We start from the raw sequence: 25,585 nt of genomic DNA, 5'->3' as shown, positions 1-25,585 counted from the left end.
CCTCTGTGCCTCCTCCTCCTTCCTTTTCCTCACTCCACCACTGCCAGCCTTCCTCCAGAGGGGCAATGTGAATGGGCCTGGACCCAGACAGGTTTGGGATTTAGATGTTGGCAGACTTTAGGGACAAAACCAAGAATGTTGTTTCAATTTGATTGTCCAGAGGAAGGAGCAGGGAGGAGACTGCCATGGGAGGCAACAAAAGCTGTTCTGTTGCTCTCTGTGGCATGAGGTATGAGCAGAAGCAGAGAATCTGGGGAGGAAAACCTGGTCTTTCAGGAAAAAGGTGGGAGATACCCATAAACTTGGCAGATACTAAAGAAGAAGCTTCTCCTGAGGTCAGGGAAAGGCATCTGACTTCAGATCTGTCTCAGGTGGTTGGGTACTGGTGGCAGAGACAGATCAGAAGGAAGATTCAGGTACAAACACAACATTTAGATGGGTGTTGGCAAATAGCCAGTGTAGCAGCACTGCAGCAGCACCTGGTGGCCCTGGTCTGAGTCACCCAGGCCAGGCTGGACACAAAGACAGCATGAGAGAGATTAAAACCCGAGTTTTTAAAGGGATCAGGTAAACAGGTGATGATGGAAGCAAGACAAAATGATCTCCTTAAATCACTCAGCAGAGCGAACGGTGAAGTTGGGAAGAGCCCCCAGACTGGCCACGAAAAAGTCATGAATGTCTTCTCTGTGGTTTTTAGATGTGCATCCTCCTGATGCTGGAAACTCAGCAGGAGCCTAACCTACCTCCATAACTGGGACTTCATGAAAATCAGAGCAGAGAGAGAGATTGTACCCTTCTGCTGAGCCCCTGACCTCCCTGTACAGACCATCTGTCATGGGGCCAATCCCCCTGCAAGCCAGTGATCCACACACAGCCCAGGTGAGCCCAGAGGGTTCCCTGCTGGACTCACTGCAGCAAAAACAAGGAGACACCTGAGCCAGCCTTTGGGCAGCCTGGCTCTGCCACAACCCCAAAGTGCTGAGAGAGGATGAGCCTTCATCCTAGGACAGGCCTAGGATTTAGCAAACACTTGTTCAGCTCCTGACTTGCCTTGTTTGAGCTTCCGCAAGCCAGGAATGCCTGAGCGGAAATGACAGCCGTGCACCGCTCGGCTTTGGGAAGCTGGAGAGCATGTGGAATGGGAGAGGTGGATTCAATGAAGCAGCACAGCTCCTGTGCACACAGGGGACCCGGCCAAGGGCTGTAACAGATGTGTTTTAACCCATGCCACTGAGCTGCTTGGGATCTGTCTCCGATTGCTCCAGCGCTCACTCACGTGTCTCCCTGACCAAAGACCAACAATAACAATTAGCATCATATAAGGAGCAGGGGACTGCTGCCAGTATTAACACACTCTTGAGCACCAAGGGTTTTCCGTTCCACTTTTTATCCCAGCTATGCACACGGCAGAGGTCACTCTGCATTAGTCAGCCTTGCTCTGGGCCAGCTCCTTCAGCACATTCAGCCCGTGGGATTGCAGCTGCTGCCTCTCCATGCTCTCATGGGCTCTCCCTGCTCCACACCTTTGCCTCTTTCCTTAAGCTCACCAAAAAAATGGGATGTTCCATGTTATCCCAAGCTGAGCCTGGCCACGCTGTCGATGGCCTGCAGACCCTACAGAGGATGACGCTGGCTGGGCAGGACCTGGTGGGCCCTGGCTGCAGACGGGAGCCTTGTGTTGTCATTCTGAACGCTGACTGAATCCCCTTCCATCCAACAGCAGTCCTGAACCTGCACCCCCTAGGAAGAGGTTTCCACCTTTCCAACACCCCTGAAACGTGCTCACTCAGAGCCTTTGGGCTGGTTCATGACCACCCTGGGGAAACCCCATCTGAGGCAGCAAAGGCAATGTAAAGTCAAGGTTTCTTCACAGCATAGGAACACACTCCAAGGAAAGGCTCTGGAAGGAATCCTGATGACTTCCATATTATTTCCAGTAAATTTTGTGCTGATTCTTGGCACAAACACTGGAAATGAATAGGCTAGGTCAGGAATGTAAATAAAGCGAAACACTGGGATTTAATCTAATCTATAATTATAGTATCTGTGGCGCAGGGAAGAGGCTGGTGTGTTTGCACTGCAGATCCATTGAGGAGCTGGAGGGGGTTTTCATTTCCCTTTCCAGAATTTCCCTTTTGGGCTGAGGGATACTTGGTGTCTCCCCAAGTATCTGAAATGAATGTGCTGGGCTGGCAAAGCTGCCTTCTGGTAAGCCAAGCAGGTACAGCTCAGCCACAAGGCATCCCCAGGCACTCCCCGAGCAACGGGGTGAGAGCTGAGATGGATGAGCTGGGCTGAAGGCTCAGGGAGGCTGTGGGGTGCCCAGGGGAAACTCCTGCCTCCTCAGTGAAGAGATTGGATGGGTTTGTGCAGTGCTCAGTCCTCCAAGATGAGTTTGACCTCTGAGACAAGCCAGAGCTCTTTCTCCTCACTGGCGTTTGGTGCTCGGCGCATCACAAGCTGCCTGTCACAGCCTGGCGCTCCCAAGGCTCCCAAACCACCCATCTGAGTGGCACTGGCTGCTGTCCAGCCTGGCTGGTCCATGCAAGGTGAGCACTTCACAGACACATCGACATCTCTGCCTCTGCCCTCCTCACCTCATCCTCTTCCAGAGCCACCTGGGAGGAAGCTTGACAGACTGCTGTGGTCTAGCTGACCTCAGGGGAGAGCAATCCCTTCTCCACTTCACAAGAATATAAGATTTTTGCTTTTTAAGAACTGAAGTCAAACTCAACAGTCTTCAGGGACCACCCTCAGTATCCCTGTGCAGGTCCATGGGAGTGCATTCCCACGAATGCAGCATGGATCCCCATGGATGGGCACCCAGGTGTGACAGACTGGCAGGAGTGTCCACACGTGTACATGAGCCTTTGGAGCACATGTCTTTGTTGACATGATCTGCTTTCCCTGGAAAACCCTCTATGCAGGGACTGGCATCTCAACCCCAATGTGTTACAGGCAAGGGGAAGAAAAGGCCTGACAGGCAACATATTTTTGTCAGACTGAAACTGCAAAGCACAAAGAAATTAGTTCTCCTTTTGTTCATTTATGTTTTGGAATTACAGGAGTCTCAAAAGCAGAGGAATCAATCAGACTTTGTTTATTTGTTTGCTTGTAGAACATTTTTTGGGTTTGTTTACATAGCCCGGCCCAGCTTTGATCTCAGGCTGGTAGTACTCCAAATGAATGGTCCACAGCAGAGTGTAATTGCTGTAGGTACTACAGAAGAAAAGGGACAGGATGTTCAACACATTTACAGGGCAGAAGAGACTTCCACGATCTGACAGTCCCCTTGCTAGGGTTATGTGATACCCTCAGACTACTGCAGAAGCAAATAATTTGTTTTTGAGGAGCTCTGACGCTGCAGACTGTGTTCTCACCTCCCAGCCTAGAGAACAGCACAGGGCCCTGCGAGTGGCTATAATCAGGATTATACCCAGCCCAGAGCTATTACAGATAGCTATTTTTCCACAGAAACAAATGGAACAAGCAGAAGAAATTCAATTTAAGAAATGACCCCGTGCCCGTGTTTGTGCTGTTGTTCTGTCTGTGCGGGCGCAGAGCAGCGTTAGCCTCACATTTCACTGCCCTGGCTTCCTTTACGCTGTGTTGCAACCGTGTGGATGTCTGAGCAGAGGAATATTTAATGGGGGTGCCTGAGGATCCGAAAATGCTCCGTAAAAACGCTGGGTAGGGCCCAGGTTGGAGCAAGCGGGTGTGTGTTGGGCAGACAGCACCCACGGCAGCTCATGCCAAGGTGGAGCAGGGGTTGCCAGTCCGTGCCACGTGCTGGGGCAGGCAGCTGCAGCCAGTGACGAGGGGGTGCTGTGGTGTGCCCACATGCATTCTTTCTGGATGCCCAGGAAGGTGGGTCCATGCCCCAGAGGTGCCCACACCAGCATGTGTCCGTCCATGTGCACCGCCCTGGGAGCGCAGAGCCAAGCCCTGCTGAGCATGAGCTGTGGGACAGAGCCAGCACTGTGCGTCACCCCGGGGCCTGTCCCCACACAGGATGAGCTCCAGAACTCCCTGGTGCCAGGGGACTGCTGCCTGCTGGCTGCCTGCAGCCATGGCTCACCACAAAAGCTGCTGTCCCTTGCCCAGGGGCACCCACAGAGCAGGAGCCACCCCCAGGGCTCAGGGCCAACTCTGCCGACCACCTCCATGGCAATGTGCCTTGGGACTGGGAAGCAGAAGCCTGGCTTTGACCACAGGGATGACAAAACCCTGGACAAAGCCCTCCATCTTCCACCCAAGGCTCTCCCAGCCCCTTGCAGACAACAGGAATTAGATCACAGAGCCCCTAAAGTGACGGGTGAGTGCAAATACCCCTGCCTGGCAGATGGGGAAGATTACTTGGCAGCCCGGGCTGCCCAAGAGCCAGACCTGCTGGCTCCCAGCTCCGTGTGTTCACCACGGCAGCAACTCCATCAAACCCAGTGGCTCTTCTCTCTCCCAGTGCCCCTGGCAGCTGGGAGCTGAGAGCTCACAACGGGCCAGTTTTATGGGCGTAGGGTTATTAGCGAGCTCTGTGGTTGCTCCAGCCTCTCCCTGGCACCTTTTCAGAGCAGCTCAGTTTCCAGAGATATTAATAATTATATTTATGCATTATAGATATTTAACAAGAAAATGTCTGATATTATTAAATGGCAAGAGGTATCACTTGGAGCCCACTCCTGGAGACAGCCCTGCTCCAGGGATGTGCAATAAAGGCTTTGGAGGCTGTCAACATACTTAACTGGGGGGTGGTGGAGGGAAAGTATTAATCAAGGTCTTAAAAAGTTCTCGCTGACAGACTATTTGCCAGCTCTTGCTTTAAATGCTTTTGTGGTCCCATAAAAAGTTTCATTACTCACTACAAAATGTGTTTTAATTATTGCAGTCGCTCTGACATTAAGCCCTGGGTGTTTCTCTCTTACTTACTCTGTCTCTCCTCTGTCTCCTGGCCTCTTTGCTCTAATTTTCCTCTCTTACTGATCTGACTCCTGATATCCCTCTCAATACACAGGATGCCCTGGCTAACGAGCCAGGTTGGAAAGCCCAGACCCTGCCCAAATGATACCAAAGGAGAAGTTAAAATTCAGATGTTCACATTATCCCTTTGCTCTGGAAACTAATTAATCCATGAGATTAAAATAGAAAATTCAACCCCCAAAAAATATCTCAGAAGAGTGAAATGTCCACAGTATCTGGGTGGTGGGCAGAAGGATTTGGTGTCTCTGATCTGCTGTACGTCCTACTAAGAGAAACAGCAACTTATAGAAACCCCTGTCACACTTTTGCCATCTATTTCATCCCACCAGGCACTTGGCAACTTGCTCCAAACTGACATCAGCTCAGTTCACCCACGAGAGACAACCCTGTCCACAGGCATGGACCTGGAAACCCAGAACACTGAACGCAGGTGTTATCCTGGAGTCTCCCACTGACTCCCAGTGCCTCCAGCACTGTACTGGCAGACACTGATTTCCCATTTCACCAGCTGAGTGTAACACCCAGAGCAACAGGAAGAGTCTGACCATTTGTCTGGTGTAACACACTGCTGACCAAAAAGGTCAATAACAACTCAGTAACAGCATTGGAGATCCCTCCTTGCCCCCAGCAGCTCCCCACACATCTCTCCTTACTTGTACAGACCATCTGGTTCCAGGCACTTGAAAATGACTGAATAGAGGCTGGTTTCAGGGACATCTCCGTGGCTCCGACCCGCTGCCACACAGGAGGTCGCGAGGCCAGAGAGCAAATCATCCGCAAAGCTCAAGGATTCTCCTGCAAAGCAAAGAGAGGAGCGAGACCAGAACATCAATACAGGCGTAGAACTACTGCTGACCGCTTAAAAATCACTGTAGAAACATCTCTATACAGGACAGGCAATCAACAAACTCAAGCTGGCTGTGGCTGTGGAATGCCCCAAGTCTGTGTGGACAATGTCCCCTGTGGACACAGCAAGTAGGAAACACACCTGGGCCATCAGCTGTAGCAGGGACCCTTGGTGGGAACGGGGGCCAGGGCTAAGTCACTGCTTGGCCAGGTACAATCACAGCACAGAGGGGACGTGGGGCCTCACTGCAGACACTGCAGGAAGAATCACCATCCAGGGATGGGCCCCGGATGATGTGTAAGCCTGGCTAAACAGGGATCTCCTGCCCTTGCTGCATGTCCAGCTCTTGAACAGGGCATGGCCTTTTCCAAAAATTACGTGCCACAGCAAAATGTGTTTCTGCTATGTTGTACTAACAGCCAAAAAGACTTTTTTGGTGCTTGGGCGGAATTGCTCTCAATGTGATGGATTTATTTTTTTTAAATTCAATGACAGTCAGTAGCTTTGCGTTCCCTTTCATCTGCACTCTGCCAGCTCCTGGAGCTCTGACTGGAGCTCCTTCAGTTGTGCTGAAGAACACTTTCTTCTTTATAAGCATTCGAAGAAAAGAGCCGCTAATTAAAAATACTGAAAAACCTTTCTTTTTGGTCTTCTGGTTTATAAAGCCTATTAAACACTTAGATCATGACCCAGCTGAAACTGAAAACGCTCCATTTATTAAGGTTTTTGGGCATGACTATCCACTGCTGTGCAACCTGTCTCCTCGCAGTGGGCAGCCTGTCTATTGGTTAGAGCTCATTGCATTTAATTCCCATTTCACACTGGTGTAACTGAAAGCCCGAGGTACCATGGAGGAAACTAAGACAGAGCAGCTGCCCAGGCTGTGCCCTATTCCCAGTGATGGGAATCGGAGCAAGGGCTGCTGTAGATGACAGAATTATGCTGGTGTAAGCCAGCCTGGGCCCAGATTGCTGTGCCGGGTACCTCGTGCTTGTGGAAATGTCAAGACATCGCAGCAGAGGGAGGAGGAGAATTCCCCTCTCAGCACTTTATTTTTTTAAAGGCAAAAGTGACTGAGGAGTACTGAAACAAAGCACCAGTCCAGGTTCTTGGTACAGACCCTAAGGAACAAGCCAGTGGTATAACCAGCCCAGAACATCCCACTGTGAAGCTGGATTATCCAGGTAGAAGAAAAAAATCCCCTCATCCCCAGCCCCCCAAACCGCATTTGCGTCCTGTCTCAAAATACACAACTCAGTAACAAATGTCCCCCTTGGCTAGAGAAAAGAGCAGCAATAAATTCTTTTCCTCCCTGAAGGAATCCAAGCCTTAATTATTCATTTTAATGCTCCCAGCACGACTTGTTCTTTCCAGACTTTTTCAGGCAGCTCTGTCACCAGTCTCTGTAGCTCAACCCAGCTCCTGGCCCCAGGTCTGTCCCAAATCCCAAGACAACTCAACAGGCAGGTTGGGTTGGCAGCAGGAAAATCCCTGCCTGGAAGTCACGAGCGCTGCCCGGCCTTGAGCAAGTCCCTCAGCTCTGGGTTTACGGTTTAAGCAAACAAACCCCTATTGCTCATTTCCAACTTTCATTTCCACCCCTTTTCCTACGACGTTGGGCTGGATTGGGGAACTCCCTGTCACCAGGAGTCACTGGGAACAGACTCTGCTGTGACTTACAAACCTGATGAATCACCAACAAAGAATCAGGACCAGAATGTGTTGTTGAAGTAGAGCAAGGGGTTTTAAGGCTCTTCCAGCCTCAAGAAACTTCCCTTCTGACCAGGAAGAAGCTTCATGGCGGGACAGATCATCCCATGGATGAATGCTATGGGATCTCACACCTTTCTCTAAGCAGTTGATGAGGGCTAGGGAAGAAAATAGCTGGGCAGAGATTGCAATGAGAGCTGGGGCAAGGCCAAGGGGAAATTTGGACTGGGCAGTCCCCGGGTAGGAGCATCAGCCAGGACATCTGTGCCAGGGAGCACAAGAGATGGGATGGGCTGAGACAGGGAGAGGGTGGAACCAGACTTGCAGGAGACTGGAAATGAGAAGGAAAATGTCATGTGCAGCCACTGACTCAAAGACTGTATTAAGGCCAGGTTGGACAGGGCTTGGAGAAACCTGGTCTAGTGGAAGGGCAGGGCAGGCCATGGCAGGGCAGTTGGAATGAGATGATCTTTCAGGTCCTCTCCAACACAGACCATTCTGTGATTAAAATTGCACAGCTAACTCTCTCTAAGACACCCACTAGCTTCCGAAAGCTCATCCTCATTGGTCTTTCTGGGTAGTTTTGAGGGAACAGGCTGGCAGGGAGCAGCTGCCTCCCACAGTGGTCTGGTTTGCCATGGATCAGACCTGCCCAGGCAGTGGAGTGCATTTCTGTCCCCCTGCACGGGAGGAAATGAAGCTTTCAGGGTCTGCCATGTGTCTCCACTTGGATTGAGCCAAAACCCTTGCAACAAAATCCACAAAGCAAGAGGGTGCTTTTTGCTCAATCCTGAACCTCTGGGGAACTCTCCCCTCTTGTTGGCTCTGCAAAGCAAAGAGGTTATTATGAAAACAGCAAAATAGATGCTAACAAAGATGCTGGAACGTCAGCCCTAAAGCTGGGATTTTTCTGTACCGGTATAAGGAGCAGTGAGATCACTGGTGGCGCCAGACTGCACAGACCATGGAGCAAAGACAGGGAAGGGACACCCTGGGGACAAGCCAGCTACCCAGAGCTGTCAGTCTGCAGCCAGCACAGGGAGCTGCTATTCCGTGCTCTCCCCTGGGCAAAGCAGAGCACACGGAGACTGCGTTTGTTCATCTCACACAAGAGAAGGCAGAGATCATTCAGTCCTCAGTGCTCTGCGAGCAGCGGAATGAAATTTCCTGAGCCTTCTCTAGGAGCAGACAACAAGGTATTCCCTAGATTTAGACTGGAACCTTGTCAGTGGAACAGAGCTAAGGCAACAGCTGCTTTTGCTGGAATGATGAGAGGATTATCATAGAATCAGAGAGTGGTTTGAACTGGAAGGGACATGAAAGGTCATCTCCTTTCACCCCACCTTCCCCCTGCCCCCTCCAACACAGGCAGGGACCTTCCACTAGACCAGGTTTCTCCAAGCCTTGTCCAACCTGGCTTTGGACGCTTGGGCCACTTAATTGACTAGTAATGTTGCCCTGCCAAGAAAAAGTGATCATGGGATGATGTAGCAGCAGGAGAGCACTGACCCAACTGCACGAGGCCACGTAAGAGCTCAGTGCACAGCGTTCCTCAACTGTGCTCAAGACCAAGGCACAGGAAAAGAGGAGAGAAGATTTCACGGGGAAACAACAAAAAGCCCAAATTTACTAAGAAGGACAGGAAAAAAAGGCCAAATAGAGACACACGACTGTGAACACATCAACAGGGCAGGCACTCAGATGGAAAAGGAATAGTTAGGCTAATGGGCAGTAATGGCAAGAGGAAGTAAATTGGACATGGATAAATGGTTGGTCTACCCCTGCACAGGGCAAATAACCCAACCATCTTTTAAGAAGGAGTTTGATCACTTTATAAAAGGGATTACATGGATAAGTAGCTTGTGATGGAAAGCAAAGGGGCTTCTTTTTCCCGTCTGGTCTTGTGTTCTCACACACCCCGCCAGCAAATATAAAGAAGGATTTCAGCCTCCCAAAGCAGCCCTGAAGCACAAACCTTCTAGATTGCCTGAGTATCTTTGCTCACGTTATTAAATTTCAGAAAGAATCCAAAGGTTCTCTGCAGAGTAAATGATAGCTAAGTAGATCATCTCTGTGGAGTAGGAGATATTTTATTGACCAGACAGACATCTGTGTCCTTCATTAATAGTAATAAATAATTGATGTCACACTAAATAAAGCAATAAGCTGTTACAGATATCAAGGACAAATAACTGGCTCCTCTGAGAATGCCTCACCTGTGTTCACTTCTCAGTAGTAAAAAAAAAACCCAGAGCAGAGCTCAATATCACCATGGAAAATGTTGTGCACAGAGCAAAAAATGTCACTTGCTGCTCACTGATGACAGGTTATGGGGCAATGGTGCTCAGCTATGGGATGCTGACACTCTGAAGAGCAAGGAGTTAATATCCCTGCAAGACTCTCTTCCCCCTCATTTCCTTGCCTTCTCCGGGCTGATCTGCCCCAAACCATCCACTTCCCCAGGCAGCTTTTGAAAATCCATCTCCGCTCTACTAATAACTGTCAGGAAGATGCAGCAGGTGGCATTTCCCTTCTCTCTCCAGTGCAACCCCTTGCTACTGCCTCATCCTCATCCACAGGCATGGCTGTGGAGTTTGGCAAATCTCCTCTTTTTGGTTTTCTAAGCATCTTCTACACTGACTCTGGTGGTGTGGCTCTCCTTAAAACAGAGGGAAATAACAAAAAGCACACTTGGAGCTTGCAGAGGGGTCATTCCCATTCTGGGAAGGTTTGCAAGCTTCTTCTGGCCACAGCAGGCATAGCTGGGGCTCAACCCACTGGTGACACTCTGGAATAACCACCTAGGAACTCAACTCCATCCCTGGAGGAGAAGGAGGAAGAGGACATCCCCAGCTCCACTGCCTGTCTGCAAGGCTGAGCTGGCAATATGCTCTCCAGAGAGCACATTTCTCGTGGCAGGAGGCTCAGACGGGCAGGAACAGGGGCTGAGGAATGAAAATGGCTGGGAGCAGGCTCACACACAGCATCCAACAGCCTCAGTCTGCCTCAGTCCTTCCACTGCGGCCATGCCAGCGCCCAGCAGTTGCGGACAGCAGGCTGGATGAATCACCTATCAACCATCCCACCAAGGACAACCCGAGCTACAGCGCTGAGTTCAACCAGACTAAACAAGAAAGCGAGGCCAGGAGCCTCCAGGAGGCTCGAGGAGCAAAAGGAAGCTCTGGGACCCTCGCAGGCGTTCCCACACCTTCAGCCCACATCCCTGTGCCAAGAGCAGCATGGAGAAAACCCAGGCGCTGCGAACCAAAGTGGAAATTAAGACGAGAGGAGGCCTCCCTGCTGCCATTCACCTTCAAGATTCCTAGAAAGAGCATGAAGGGGAAAGTAGGAAGGCATCAATGTCTCTGTCTTGACAGCTTCTTTACTGGGTTGGATGAAACCAACCCTGCAACGTTACCAGGCGCTTTCTCCTGGTTGTGGTTTTCTCTCCCTGTCTTTCTCCCCTTTGCTTTTTTTCAACCTGTTTTCAATTTACTCTTGTGGCATCTCTGACTGTGACCTCATTCTGGTACTTAAGGGGGGAAAAAAAAAAGAGAGAGAGTGTCCTTTAAAAAAGAAATGAAAGAAATCATATTTTATTTAGTTTGGTTGGTTTTGAAGCTTTAGCAGAAGAAAGATTAACCTTTTCTGCCTAACTTAATGAAAACAAGGAGAAAGGCTGTATGGATAAATAAATATCTGTGTGGGTATGGAGCAGGCACGATCGTGTTACAGCCCCGGTGGAGCTGTAATGGGGAACAGGCGCGTTCCTGCGCAGCGGCTCCCAATTCCCGATCCATTTTCAAGGAAAGAAAAACAGAGTAGAATGTCAGAGGCCCAAGTGGGCATAAATGAGGGAGCCCAGAGAGGGCAGATGGGGCCCAGCGAGGACCTCCATCCCCAGCAGTGACCTCCAGAGCAACGCCAGCGCAGCAGATGGAAAAAGAGACCTTACTCCACTTCCCCTTGCCAGGTTTTGGTTCCTGAAATGAGGAACCAAATGGCATGCTCAGCCCTCCAAGTCTGTCACCTTTTGGGGGTCCTTGCCTCACCCTCTTCTTCCCCTGGGGCTTTCCCTCCAAGGAGGGGAGGTTCAGAGGAGGGCTGTGAGCAGAAGGCTGGGACCGGGTTTTTGGATGAGTGGATGTGGAGCACAGGTTTGCACGGTGGCTCCCCCACCATGGGGTTGTACCTGGGTTTAATGTGCTTTGGATCTGGCACTCGGCAGGGGAAGGCAGTGAAAGGTGGTTGGTTTGTCTTGGAAATGATGGGCTGATTTAAATTAGTGTAACATAACTTCAGGCGACGGAGCTGTTCCGATTTACATCAGCAGATGGTCTGTCTCGCTGCCTAGATCATTAAAAGCAAACCACCCCTACTGATCCTAGAGGAATGATGTCAAAACCTCCTTCCCTACATGGCTTGCCAGATGATAAAAGAAATAAAAAGGCCCAGTTATTACTAAAAAATTTCTGCCCACATTCTGGGAGCATCCATGCATGCCAGCCTCTCATGTTAGACGGGAGCCTAAATCCCATGCCCCCAAACCCTGTAGCCTCAGGAATAATTTCTTTGTCATGGCTTTTCTCAAAGACACATCCATCAGGAATCCCTCTGGCTGGGCACAGGTTGTCTAGGCTGAGGCAGAAAAGCCAGTGATTATGCTGCAACTTTGGGCACAGCTTGTGCTTCACTTCCCAACCTGTACAAAGGTGCAAATTGCAGTTCCCTGAACAGCTCCACCTTTTTTAAGTTAATGATTTTAGGGAATTTGATTCCTGTGTGTATGCTACCAGCCATATTAATAATGATGAAGAGCTTTCCTCCAGGCTTCCATCTCCTCTGGGCCCCCATCTCCTCTAGGTTTCCATCACCAGGTCCTCTGCAGATAGAAGACAGCATTTGCAGATGGCTAAATTTAAGGAGCAAGGCTTTAGCTGAGCTAAGAGCAGAAGTTGCATTCCAGTGTCACAGAAGTCTCTTAAATGCCTTCACTGGTGCTCTTCAGGGCTGGAACTAGCATGGAGTTACCACATGGAGCTGAAGGATGAGCTGTTCTTTATCAAGAGAGCCAGTCAAACAGAAGGAAATGGTCTTAATTTGGATGAGCTGCAATGTTCTATGATACACAAGGTTAATCATGGGTGTATTCTTCTCTCAGGGTCATCAGTAGGACTCCCCGCTCCTTCACCTGAGCTCTCCACAGACTGCTTATCACAGGTCTTTCACAGTCAATATCTAAGACCTCAGACATGCTTCAAAAATGCTTCAACTCATGTAAAAATGCATCCCCAAGGCAGTGTGCTGCTGGAGGAGAGGGAGAATTAAAGCATTTCGTTCTGTGCTGTGAGCCCTCCAGGATTTCTCAAGGTTCACTGGGTTGCTAAGGGTCAGCCCCAGCCAGACACGAGCTGACTCTGCTACGCTCAGAGACATCCAGGCATGAGCCAGTTCCAATCTCAAAGCCACGTATTCACATTAGCACGGTGGAGAGTCCAAGTGAATGTCTCTATTCCCTGGAGGTTGTCTCGGGCTCTGCAGCATGTCAAAATAGTTACTTGATTTCAGCTCAAGGTGGGAACCCATTTGTACTGGGAGTTGTGCAGGCACGAAGCAAAGCTTTGTCCTCAGATACCTCTTGTCTGGCAGATTTTGTCCATCACCATAGAGCGAGTTCTCACTCTCATCACCACAGATCTCGCTCCCACCCTCATTCTTACTTTCCTTTCATATTTAGCTTCTTTTAAACTGGAGATTTCTAACACTGGACCAATGGTGCAGACCACTTGGTGGTCCCCAAGGCCCGTAGCTGGCAGCCTGTAGCAGATCCAGGGTCTGCACGGAGCCTTACGCTCACCAGGAATCCCACCAGCCCTGCTCCAGCCCCAGAGCCACTCTTCTCCAGCATGAACTGATGTGTCAGACACTACAGAGATGGCAACAAAACCTGAATCAATCATAACCTCGCTCTCCTTAAATGACCAGCACACTCTTGTCGTTCCTGGGGGACTGAGCTACTATCCAAAAATGACTCCCAAATTTTGGATGTGAACACTGCACCAGGGACCTGAGCTCCACCAGTCCAGAGGGTTGTGAGATTTCATCTTCTGCTGGGATTAAGAGGGCTAAATTTGAAGGGGAGCAGCTTTCACCACGAGCTATGTCTGAGGACAAATCCTGGGAAGCTTCCTAAAGAAAGGTAACAAATACTGAAATGACAAACCAGCAGGAAGAGAAAGGAGCAATTCCTAGAATGAAAATCAGCATGCAATTAATTGCTAAAAACATAATTATCTTGGGTAATTTTTCAAATCAGATTCATGTAAACCTATGGTGAGAAGCCATCAACTAGTCTGTGCTTCACATATCCTTGCACTTACTGGGAAAGTGTAATTTCTGGGCTTCTGTATTGCCACTGTTGCCTGACCCTGTTCCCAGTCCCTTCTTAGACTTCACAGCCTGGAAAGTGGACCAAACCACTATCTACAATGGCAACAGATTTAAAAAAAATCTTCTTTAAATATTTCAAATATTTAAATATTTTTGGTCCTATTTATTCTAAACAGAGGTCATGTGCAGAGATGCTGATGAATTAGTGATCAGACTTTGGACCAGTACATTCCTAAGCACTCAGCAAGCCCAACTGCAGCCAAACCTGCAGGCTGTTATCCAACGAAGACTTAAAAAATTGGTCCTTATGGAGGAACCTGCATGGAAGCAGATCTCTTATTTGGCCCTACTCTGCAGTTTTGGACATTTGAGAGTGGGGGGATAGATCCTCAGCTCATAAAACCTCCTGTAGCTCCCTTGAAGTCAATGGAACAATAACAATTTACACTTGTTGAGTTTCTGCATCCTGGCTGTGAGCTCTCTGGAACAACAACACCATAATGATTATTACAGATATTCTTGATCACTTGTCTGAGGCGGGCTGGAGAACAGCACTGTGTAAGAAAATAGACGGTTGGTTTGCTATGATTTCCAAAGAATTATTGACCCGTATCTTGCAAACATTTACACATGTTTAGCTTTACTCATGTGAGTTGTTCCATTACACTCGTGTGCCAGATAAACTAATGTACATGCTTGCAGGACCAAGGTTAAAACTTGTGCAAACACAGCGAGTTCTAAATATTTTTGTAGATATGTTGTTACCTCAGACTCAGAGGACAAAGCCTCTCATTTGGCTGTGCCTCTTCCAATAACTCTCCATTTACCCAAACAGGCATCACAAGAGAAGCCAGAGGTGATACCAAGACAAAACTGAAAAAATAAGCAATTATCTGACCCAACTCAGAAGCTAGAAAAGACCCACTTGGTAAGGACTAACATATGCAAGAGTTGACATCAGCTCTTGAACAAGGAATTACCTGAATTACTGAAGTACATTCACAACAGCTTTCTTAGCACAGCTCATGAGTAATTCATTAATTGGTTTTCCAAAAATGAAGTTAACATTTTTCTTCACAGTTTTGATCCATTAGAAGGCACAAGAAAAGAGGGAAGAGCTGGGAATCTCTCACTTGTGAGGAGTCTACCTCAGCACCCATCACCATCTCAGCAATCCTTCCACCTTTTCCACTAAGACTGCAAGGTCAGACAGGATCTCCTGTCCCCCTGCACAGGCCCGCTGCTCATGAGGACAGCTTATAATTACAGACTATAATCTGTAATTTCGTAAAATGAGGTGATCTCGAGGACCAAACCCATGCCAATGAGGTGTGTGACATGCAGAGACTCCATGTAGGCCATTAATACCACTGACAGTGTCATTTACACCAGGACACGAGCTCTGTCGTGACACACGGTGTCGCAGCGGCTGCAGTGTCGTGACAGACCGCAGGCAAAGGAACATGGGTGAAGAGAAAGGAAACTGCTTTTCCAAAGTAGCAGGGAAAAAGCAAATCTGAGGCTATAACCAGAGCCCCAATCCAGCTCTCTCCCCACTGATAGCTGATTTTCATCCCTAAAGGACTATTAACCCTTTCTTACAAGCGTGCAAACTCCAGGCACTGAGGACACCTGCCATTGGCACACAGCAGGATGTCGGCAAGGCAATGCCTTCTGCTCCCAATTTTAAGTCATCCTAGAAACCACAGCAAATCAATCCTGTCATCCACAGGGAAGGGGAGATGTCTGTAGTCGGATCCGATGGACAGTGTGACCTGGGAGCCCATTCTGGTGGGAACAGCCCTTTGACTCCTAGATGTCCTTGGCAAAGTGAGGTATCTGGGCACACTTCCCACCCCCAGGATCACTGATCCCTTTTGGATGGCTCGTTGGAGACGTGTCATCACCAGAAACTGTGCAACATCTGACCACTCAGATGACAAAAGACAGATTCCCAGAATGAGCAGAGCAGGATTAAGCCAAGTGGTAAATTGATTCCAGGGCTGTTCCAGGATCTGTGCTGACGAGGGAAGCCAGGGCCAGGTACCCAACCCGGAGCTCATACAGTGAGGTTATCACTTCCCTCTTTTCTTCAAATCCCTAAATAGAACCCAAACATCACTTGGGCCATGTTAGAGAGATAAGATGAGTCTCTCCCATCCCTTGCAAAGCCTGAAATAGAAGCCCTGTTACTCCATATCCGAAGCATCAAGCATAGGATGCTGACATTTAGCAGTAGGGAAAATTACCAAAACAATGAACCCTCTCAGGTCTCTCTTCTCCCCTCCCTTTCCCCAGTCCCCTGGAAAATGTTCATAAAGTGAAGTGGAAAAAAAAAACCTAACCCAAACCCCAACAACCCAAACCCAACCTTCTGTGGAAATAACATGTAGAGGAGAGTGAGTCAGGCTCCGTTAACTATGCAAGGATCACCGGTCCTGCAGACAGGGATGATTCACCAAGGCAGCAAGAACTGCAAGGTAGAAGAGACTAAAGAGAGGGTGCAGAACCAAAGTTGTATCAAAGACGAGAAGGAAATAAGAAATGAAATGGTTCCATGTTGCAAGACACCTTGCTCTTTATCAAACATCACTCAAGTGACCTAGGATGACTCACTTGATAATGGTGAGGTTATTCCCTGTGTGCTTTGTCCAGACTTTCTTTATGAGAAGGAGGGCCAACAGTCTGTAAGACTTCAATCCATCCCCATTTCCTGCTCCTCTCTCTCTTCTCCCCCTTTCTGAGATGCTCAGTCACTGAGAGCCTCATCTCCCTGCTGCTTCTGCTTCCACTGCTCCTTTCCCACACCCATTCCCTTTAAATTCGGCAGCATTATGTGACCCTGTTTTCCCTGTAAAAGATGCCTTCAAGGAGATGAGAAAAGCAGGGCCTGTTTAGGAGCACTGTATGCCATGGGGAGGCCCTCCTGGATGCCACTGGCACAGAAAGTACATTGCCACAAGAGATGGAGAGAAGAATATGGGGCTCAGGTGCCTGGGGCGAATTCTGCCTGCCCAAATGCTCTCCTGCTATTCTTCCATTCCTCCTTCCTCTTCAGCTGCCCCCCTCTCCCTCCTTTTATCTAATAACCATAAAAATTCAAACAGAAAATACTTGCCCTGAAAAAAACCTAAATACAAAAAAATAAAAAAAAGAGAAAAAAAAAGTCCTTCCTCTGCACTTCACAATGAGAGCTGTAAAACTTTTTCTGCTTGGAAAATTCTCCCGGTCAGTTTTTCCTACTGTTTAATCCCTGCTTTGAGTTACACAGAATGAGTAAACACATTTTATAAGGTTCTAATTCATACCTAACCCATACAGTTTATAGCTTAACATAGTAAAATACACACACACACAGACACACATGCACTTTTATACACATACAGATATATATATACACAGAACCACTGACACACATGGATAAACCAGCCTTAGTCCCACTTCTGGAGCCTCCCAGCAGCAGGTCTGATCTCTCCAGCATGTGCTGTGCCTTGAAAACAGCCTGGGGTGCTGACTGTGAATTAGGTGGTCTGGGGAGTAGCTTCCACCCCAGATTCCTGCAACCTCCTTTGTAATAAATGACTAGTCAGTCTTGTTAAGACAACGGTGGGATGCACTGTTCCATCCTTGGAGGACTGAGGAATGCCACCATGTGGTGCCCCAGGAACAATTTTTGCCCACTCTCTGCCCAGCAAGCACCCAGAGTGAAAGCCATGGCAGGGAGCAGCCAAGGCTGGGCTGGAGGAGCTGCAGGGAGCTGCATGTGGCCATGGCCGGGTGCCAGGCAAGGATCACAGAAACATGGAATCATTAGGATTGGAAAAGACTTCCAAGATCATTGAATCCAAGCTTTGACCAATCCTCACCTTGTCAACTGCACCAGAGAACTGAGCACCACTGAGCAGGCACCGTTACATCCTTGGTTTTCCTTCTCTTCAATCCTTCTGCCCATTGCTGCTGTTTCAATTTTTCAAGTGCAGCGATCATCTTGAAGACTCAGTCTCTTAATTCTGGGAGCTTTTTAGGCACACAGGTCCTCCATGGGTGTGGAAAAGCACTCCAGGTTATCAGGATGGGCCCATGGGCACCATTCAAGGCCATCCTGGCCACTTCTGTGATAACTTATCACTGGAAGGCACAGACAAAAGCCATGGCTCAAGGTAGCAGACACCCAAAATGTGACAGGTGGGCTTCAGGGCCCATAATGCTATTTTCATTTTCCTCCTCCTCCCAAGAAAATAAACCGAGTGTTTATGTCCTGAATACGCTGGTCTGAGAAAGGGCAAAACTTTCCTGCGGGAGCCAGGTGGCTGGAAAGGGATGGCAAAGGCAAATATTTGCTGAATTTGTCAATGAGCTCTTATTCCATTTTTCTTATTAATATTTATTTAGACATAATATGAGAGAAACCTGCTCATACCACAGCAATGTGGGTGATTCCACTGTTATTCTCCTCGTGCCAGCTACTGGGAGGCAGAGGGGGGGGAGGGAAGGAAAAGCAGAAAACTGGAAGAGTGTCAGGGAGTTTGCAGACAATTTTGAGAAAGTCACGGGCTTTCATCTTGGCTTAGCAGGAGGTGGGATGCCTGGAGAAAGTCAATGCATCCATGGACACGTGACGGGCAAAGAGGTTGGACAGCCCAGCTTTCACTGCTGATATTCAAGGCACAGGTGTAGCTTTGGGAGAGAAATTTATGGCACTATAGACCCCCCCCCTTTTCTTTTTTTTTCTTCTTTTAATGAGATGAAGAGAAGGAGAATGAACCACAGCTCCAGGTTTAGTAAATTGTGTGAGATGAGCCTGATGCATTTCTTCAGTGAGACAGTTCATTCCCTAGACAGGAGAACTGTGGTACAATCTAATTTATCTGGGTATCCAGAGGCACCATGATGCGACACAGGTAATTATTAGGGAAGCTTGAAAAGATGGGAATTATCAGAATTATACGGCAGATAAGGGACTGAGTTTGGACGGATGAAAACAGGCAATGCTGAGGAGAGAGTGATGGGAACTGAGTTATCACTATCAGAGCTCCTCAATGCTCAGCCCTGTAATCAATCTTATTTCTCACTGGAAATACAGCAGTGGTTTCAGCACCGATGAAGGGTGCATTATTAGGGCACCAGAGGATCAGTCAACAGAAATTGAAATAACTTGAGGGCTATAGCAATGAAATTGAGTGCATTTTAATATTTAATAATGCAAATTAAGTTAAAGATGGAGATAAAATAGTTCTTTTGTTAGCAGGAACTTCTCCAGGCAGAAACAAAGGAGGAGAAGGAGGAACACCTGGATGCACTGACTGGTCTCAGCAAAACCACATGGGAACTGGAGAAAAGGAAAGGAAGTTCCTGGATCTCTTTAAAAGGATCTTCCAGGTGAAATAGGAAGAATAAAATCCTTTGACAGCAAAAGGCTGAATGTGGTGGCCCACTACCTGCCTCGCCAGAAGATCACAAAGTCTCCAGTCCAACCTCTTCAAAGTGGGGCCAAATGTGGGGACAGGGCATGGCTGCTCAGAGCTGAATTTTGGAAAGCTCCAGGGACTCAACCATGAGCCACACAGCTGATGTTTAAACCACCACTGCTCTGGAGCTGAAATCCCACTGCACTGTGGTGTCCGGGAACAAAGTCCAGGGCACCACTGGGTGCCCAAACTGGCTGGAGGAGACAGCGGGGAGCGTGTCCCCTGTTGCCCTCCACTGGATAGCAGGAGAATGTCACACTGCTGTGTCATGCCTGGGGACAGCACATCCCCGAAGCAGCTCCTCTTTCAGCTGGGGTAATGGTCTGTGTTCTGGGAACAGAGCAGCTGAACTCGAGCTCTGTTTTTGCTCTGGCTGTGTCTCATGTAGCAACAGCTGGGGGACATAGGTTTGCTCAAACCACAGCCAGACGATTGGAAATAAAAACGATATTCATATATTAATTAACATCTGGCTACTCGTCTAATTACACGATACAATGTGCATGAGCCTTTTGTTCCCTCCATATTTTATGCATTGAATGAAAACTAAACAAATGTTGCAAAAGCAACACTGCAGAAGCATAAAAACAAACAGTATCCAAATCTGCACTTACAACACTTACTGACCCACCAGTTTAATTAATATGCAAAGGAGGACATGACTAAACCATGACCACAAAGATGGTGGTGACACTGAACTGGAATTAACACCCAGCCTGCTCCAACCTGGCCATTTTCCATTCCCTTTCCATGTATTCTTCATAAAAAATAAATAATAATTTGTTAAACTGAGCAGCTCAGGGCCTGATTCAGCAAATTATTACTTCGAAAGCTACTTCTAATGAAAACAGGCCCTAAAAAAATGGCTGGAGAGCACCATCCCAAAGAAAAGGAGTTGATGTCACCCTGCCTATGCAAACCATCTGACAGCAACTGGTGCTTTCTGCCATGCTTTGGGGATGGAAATAGAAGAGAAGGAGGGGAGGAAAGTCAGATTAACCAACAAAAGTCATCACTCAGGTTGTCTGGTGGTAACACATCTTCCTGTGCCGGTGGCTGTCCCCGTGCAGCCGGCAGGGATGGGTGACAGGACGGCTGCTGGCTCTCAGGAAGGTGATGGGGACAGTGTGCACCTGCACGTGGATGTGGTGGGCAGGGAAGAGAAAAGCTCAACACAGCTTAGGGCTGGGGCTTTTGAGACAGGGGCATTGAGAGAAAAGGCAGAGAGGAGAGCAGATCCCCTCTTCCTGCCCCACAACCTGGGGAAAATAAATGCCCAAAGCATTCTGCCCCACTGAGAAACCCAAACAGGCTCTGAAGAGGATTAGCCACTCTCTCAAAGAGGTTGCAGGCTTCAGTAAAAACACAACAATCACAGAACCCCAGCCCTAGGTTCACAGACTCCTTTTTGAACTCAAGAGCAAGAATGGAGTGACAGGAATCTTGGGCCTTGCAGGGTTTTGGGAAAGAGCTTTTACAGAAGCTGGACCCCTCGGCACTCAGCAGTGCCCATCCTGCTCGAGTACCAGGCCAAAATCATGGCCCTGTTTGATTCTGATGCCATGGAGGGAACATAAAACCACTGCTCCCTTCTGGGCGGGCTGGTGCCCATGCTGGAAACCTCTCCCCAGCACAGTAGACACATTTGGGTGCCACTGGGATGTGAGGAGATGTGTGGCACACGAGCTCTGACAGGTTAATGCCACCAGCCAGCACCTGGTGCCAACCTCAGTTTGTTAGAAGGACCAGGAGCAGAGAGAGTTCCTCTCCTCATTCCAGTCACCCATCCTGCCCTGATGGCAGCCAGGTGTGATCCAGCCCACCTGGCTCATCTCACTGCAGCACCTCTGTGAAGGTGACCCAGCAGGATCCCAGCATGAAATCCCTGCTTTATGGTCAGCCTCCCACAGCCCCATATAGATGTTTCCATCCCTTACTGTGCCTCTGCATGAGGCCAGATCCACACTCAGCTGTCTGTGAAGGGGGTCCCCATGAGGACACCCCTGGAGCTGAGCAGGTACTGTGGCCTCAGTCCTCTGCTCAAGCACTTTCCTTGTGCTCAGCTCCCACAACACTGCCAAGCTTCAACTGTTTGGGTTGAAATTTTCCACACTGGGTATCTGCCTCTGGCTGAATTTTTTGGGAAAGTTTTAGATTAAAAGAAGTCCAGCCAAATCCAGCAAAGCAGTTGGGAGAAAATATTGTTTTCTTCATGTTAAAAAAAAAAAAAAGGTGAAAAACTAAAACCGACTTACATCTTTTGTTATAAAGCCACAGGGTTCAAAGCGTGGACTTGGCATTTGTACCTGGATGTGGCCTTCCAGAGCCTGAGGGGGCTCCAAGAGAGCTGGAGAGGGACTTGTGACAAGGGCCTGGAGTGACAGGACACAGGGAATGGCTTCCCACTGCCAGAGGGCAGGGATGGATGGGATATTGGGAAGGAATTGTTCCCTGGGAGGGTGGGCAGGCCCTGGCACAGGGTGCCCAGAGCAGCTGTGGCTACCCCTGGATCCCTGGCAGAGTCCAAGGCCAGGCTGGACATTGGGGCTTGGAACCACCTGGGATAGTGGGAGGTGTCCCTGCCCATGGCAGGGGGATGGAGGACTATGAGGTGCCATCCCACAGGTCCACGTGCCACCCACTTAGTCTCAAGTACCCTGATCAAAATCACAGCCAGCACAACCCAGCAGCACATTTGCAGAGCCACGTGGGCACTGCTCCATGAGAGCTGGCACCCACAGGCTTGGAGCCCCCTGCCCTGGCCCCTGGGCACCTGGAAAGCCCAGGCAAAGAGCAATGCTCCAGCCAGCCCTTCTCTCCAGGGCTGTGTGTTCCAACTCTCCCTTCCCTAAATGGGAATACAAAAGTTCCCTGTCCCAGGGATGGCTGCTCAGAAAAAACCAAAAATCACAAGAACTGAAATACTGATGGAATAACACCTCAGAGCAAGAAGTCAGAAATTCATCTGCGGGAGTATCCCACTTCCCTCCCTCAAATTCTTGATGCCACCTGGAACCGAGTGGGGCTTACACCTCACTCCCTAAATTAGGACACTTGGTAAGTAAGAGCTTGTTCTTTATTTGTGTCTGCTCTGTGGTCTTCAAGACAGCTTCTGTCTTCAGGGCTCCTACCCTCTGATCCTTCACCAGCATCAGGAAACATGCCAGGAGGAAGGAACAGAGAAATCCTAAGGAGACAACTGTCATGTGAAACTCTGGCACAAATGGCGCAACTGGTTGCATGTCAGGGGGCTTGAGAAAGGGTGGTGGGAGCTGGCAGGGTGGGCAGTTGCTCAAAGGAAACCACAGAGGACTGACCAAGCACTTGGAAGATTCCACACATACCTCCCAGATATGCCGGCGGTTACAAAATCCCTGCCCGGATAGGGTGGCGGCATGCCCTTGGGGAGAAAAAAAGGAGAAAAGGAAAAAACAAAACCCCAACCAACCATTCATGGGGCAGACAGAGGGCTGCAAGTCCTCTGCTTTCATGAGACACACCACAGGCATCAAGACATTGCTGGCCTGGAATTCGGGCTATGCTTGCGGTCCGTGAGGCAACTCCGAAGCCTTTGGTCCCATTAAGCAACATTACATGATAATGCAGCAGCACTCTCAGGCTGAGGGAGAAGGAAAACAAAACAGATGACTCTGGATGGAAAGGCATTGCTGTAAACCTGGGAGGGAGAAGAACATTCCTTCGGATACTCTTTTTGGCTGGTTGTGTCCTTTCCTCCCAGCTCCCACCTCTCTCTCCCCTTCCCCCCTCCTCCTCTTGGAGAATTGGTGACAGCAAGGGTTTTTTTTTTACTAATATTTCCATATTAAATAGAAAGGAAGAGTGTGAAAAGCCATGCGGAGCGGTGGCAGCTAGACAGTGGAATCTGCAACTGAAGGGTGGAGTTGGAGCACTGGAGAGGTGCCGGTTATTTATAGGGTATGAGAGAACACGAAAAATGTCTGGCCCCTTTAAGGCCCCTTAATCCAAACAACCAATGGAAAGGGAAAAAAAAAAAAAAAAGGGAAAAAAAAAAAAAGAGAAAAATAAAGAAAAAAAAGGGAAGGAAAAAAATGAAGAGAAAAGACATCTCTGTACCAGACTGCAAAGTGTGAACAACGACCAGAGGATGGACTGGCATGGTCCTGCCCTGTCCCTCCAGCCAGACTGCGCCCATGGCAGGGCAGCATCCCACTGGATCAGCGGGACCAGCATCGGGGCACAGAGCCCTGTGCTTCTGAGGCAGCCCCAAGACACAGCTGCTTTGAGGGTGGGACGTGGCAGCTGTTTAATCCATGAGACAGCAGCGCTGGACCGGACGCAGAGATGAAGGGCGCGTTCAAGAGATATCAAAAGGGACAAGCTGAGAATGTCGGGAATACGGCCTGGAAATTCCCTTCCTTCAGTCTGCATCCATGGAACAACCAGGGATTTTTGCACTCTGATCCTAGAATATGGTTCATGTCCTCACTTCTTTTGGGATCTATAGATTGGAGGCCTCCTCGTGTCCAGGTATTTCAATGTAGATGTGGATGCTCTGGGAAAGCTGCTGGTTGGACCCTCGTCATGGCTGGTCTAAGCAGGGTTATTTGGCTCCAGGCCTGGGAGACCATCACTTCCAGCTCTTTCCTAGCATTTCTGATAGATTGTAGGCCAGCTGAGTAATGTCTTGCCTGTACAAGACATCCTTCCTGAAGAGGACTGAGAGGGACCTTGGTGCAAAGAGGTGCCACACAAACCGCGGTAGTTTTGTGCTCTTAGTAAAACTCCTTTTTTTGCTTCTGTCCTAAAGAAATGCATGAGGTTTTGCCTATTTTTTTCTAAGCAGGCATAAAGGAATTGTGAAGAGGTCCTGGAGGACACTCAGCACCTGGGTGATTTAGTGTCCAACGAAGTGGGTAAGTCATCAGCTTCAATGAATATACACCTGGAACCAGGAAAACTGAAGACAGACAATTCTGTGGATAGAAAGGGGTCAGGAAAGAGATTCAAAAGCTCGAGCAGATGACAGTGACACTAAATCCTCAGGTCTTTTCACAAGCCCTGCTCTTATTCCCTAGGATCCTGTTGAACCCATGAGCCTCCACTAATAGGTTTCATTCTCCTCTGCCAGTATCAAATAACAAATGTCAGATCTCATATGGGAATCACTAACAACATAAAAATGAGATTTATATGGAAAGATGAAGTTCAAAAGAATAGTTACAAACCCCAGAAAGGTTTTGTTTGTACCCAAGCACGCACAAACAAAATCAAAGTCAAAACAGTGCTGTTCAGAATTGCGATCACCATCACCCATGACCTTTTCCCACCATCACTGTGATTTTGAATGCTGGACTTTGGCTGCAAATTAATTTGCTGAAACTGAGGAAAATGCTTCCCTGATGTGTAAATAAGAAAACATGCATTAGGTCATTTCAACTTCCTTCAACTGCATGTTAATACTCCCTTTAGCTCCAGGAGCTCCAGAGCCCTAGATCTGCTCCCAACCTTCCAACCTTGTGAGAAGGATGACATAAAAGTCCTCAACTGCCAGTGGATGACGCTGGTTGAGCTTTCCTGGTGACCACAGAAATGCCTAAAGCATCGCAGATCTGGACCACATGGAGGCACAGAGAGGAGAAAAGACTTGGTCACGGTGGGGCCTGGACAAGATGGGTCTCAACACAGCTCTTCTGATGCCAGTGCCCCAGGGAGGCTGGACTGACATCAAGCAGAGCAGTGAGGAAGAGGAGGGCTGAGGCTCTTCCTGCTTGTCACAAGGCGAGTCCAGGAAACTCGGACCTTAGCTCTCCTCCTGCTCTGGACTTCAGCCACTGGCTTCTCTGACTTGGAGAATCTGTCAGCACACCTCAACCCTCAAAATCTGGGGCCTGAGCCAAGGCCCTCAAAGGGGAGCAAAGGAAGGATGGGAGACAGAGTCCAAAAGTGTCTTTCCGCCCTAAAGGTGAGCCCTTTGGAAGAGTCTGCAGTCCCACGCGCTCCGCCTGGGGACGGCCTGCCAGTGGCTGTTTGATATGTGGAGTGAATTAAAAAGTTACCCCCACGCAACGATATTCCAGCACCTTTCAGCACCAACTTGTCTTTTCCTTTATCTTCTTTTTTTTAAACACAGACTCTTGGGAAAGTAACTCAGCAGAGCAGAGACAGAATAGAATTGTCTTTTCTTTTGGCTTCCAACACAAGAATGCAAAGCGTT

At 48.8% G+C, this 25,585-nt stretch overlaps 1 protein-coding gene across 1 annotated transcript in view; it reads right to left on the bottom strand.

Annotated features, from left to right (window-relative positions):
• ASTN2 (astrotactin 2) overlaps positions 1–25,585 on the bottom strand; it is a 271,503-nt gene that overhangs the window by 24,662 nt on the left and 221,256 nt on the right. Inside the window, exon 20 of the mRNA XM_039561485.1 lies at positions 5,628–5,769. Coding sequence (XP_039417419.1) covers positions 5,628–5,769 — 142 coding nt within the window. The remainder of the gene's footprint in view (positions 1–5,627; positions 5,770–25,585) is intronic.

The sequence above is a fragment of the Corvus cornix genome, chromosome 17 (assembly GCF_000738735.6).
Source record: "Corvus cornix cornix isolate S_Up_H32 chromosome 17, ASM73873v5, whole genome shotgun sequence".
In the NCBI taxonomy this organism is placed as follows: Eukaryota; Metazoa; Chordata; class Aves; order Passeriformes; family Corvidae; genus Corvus; species Corvus cornix.
This window is presented reverse-complemented; position numbering and strand designations above follow the sequence as displayed.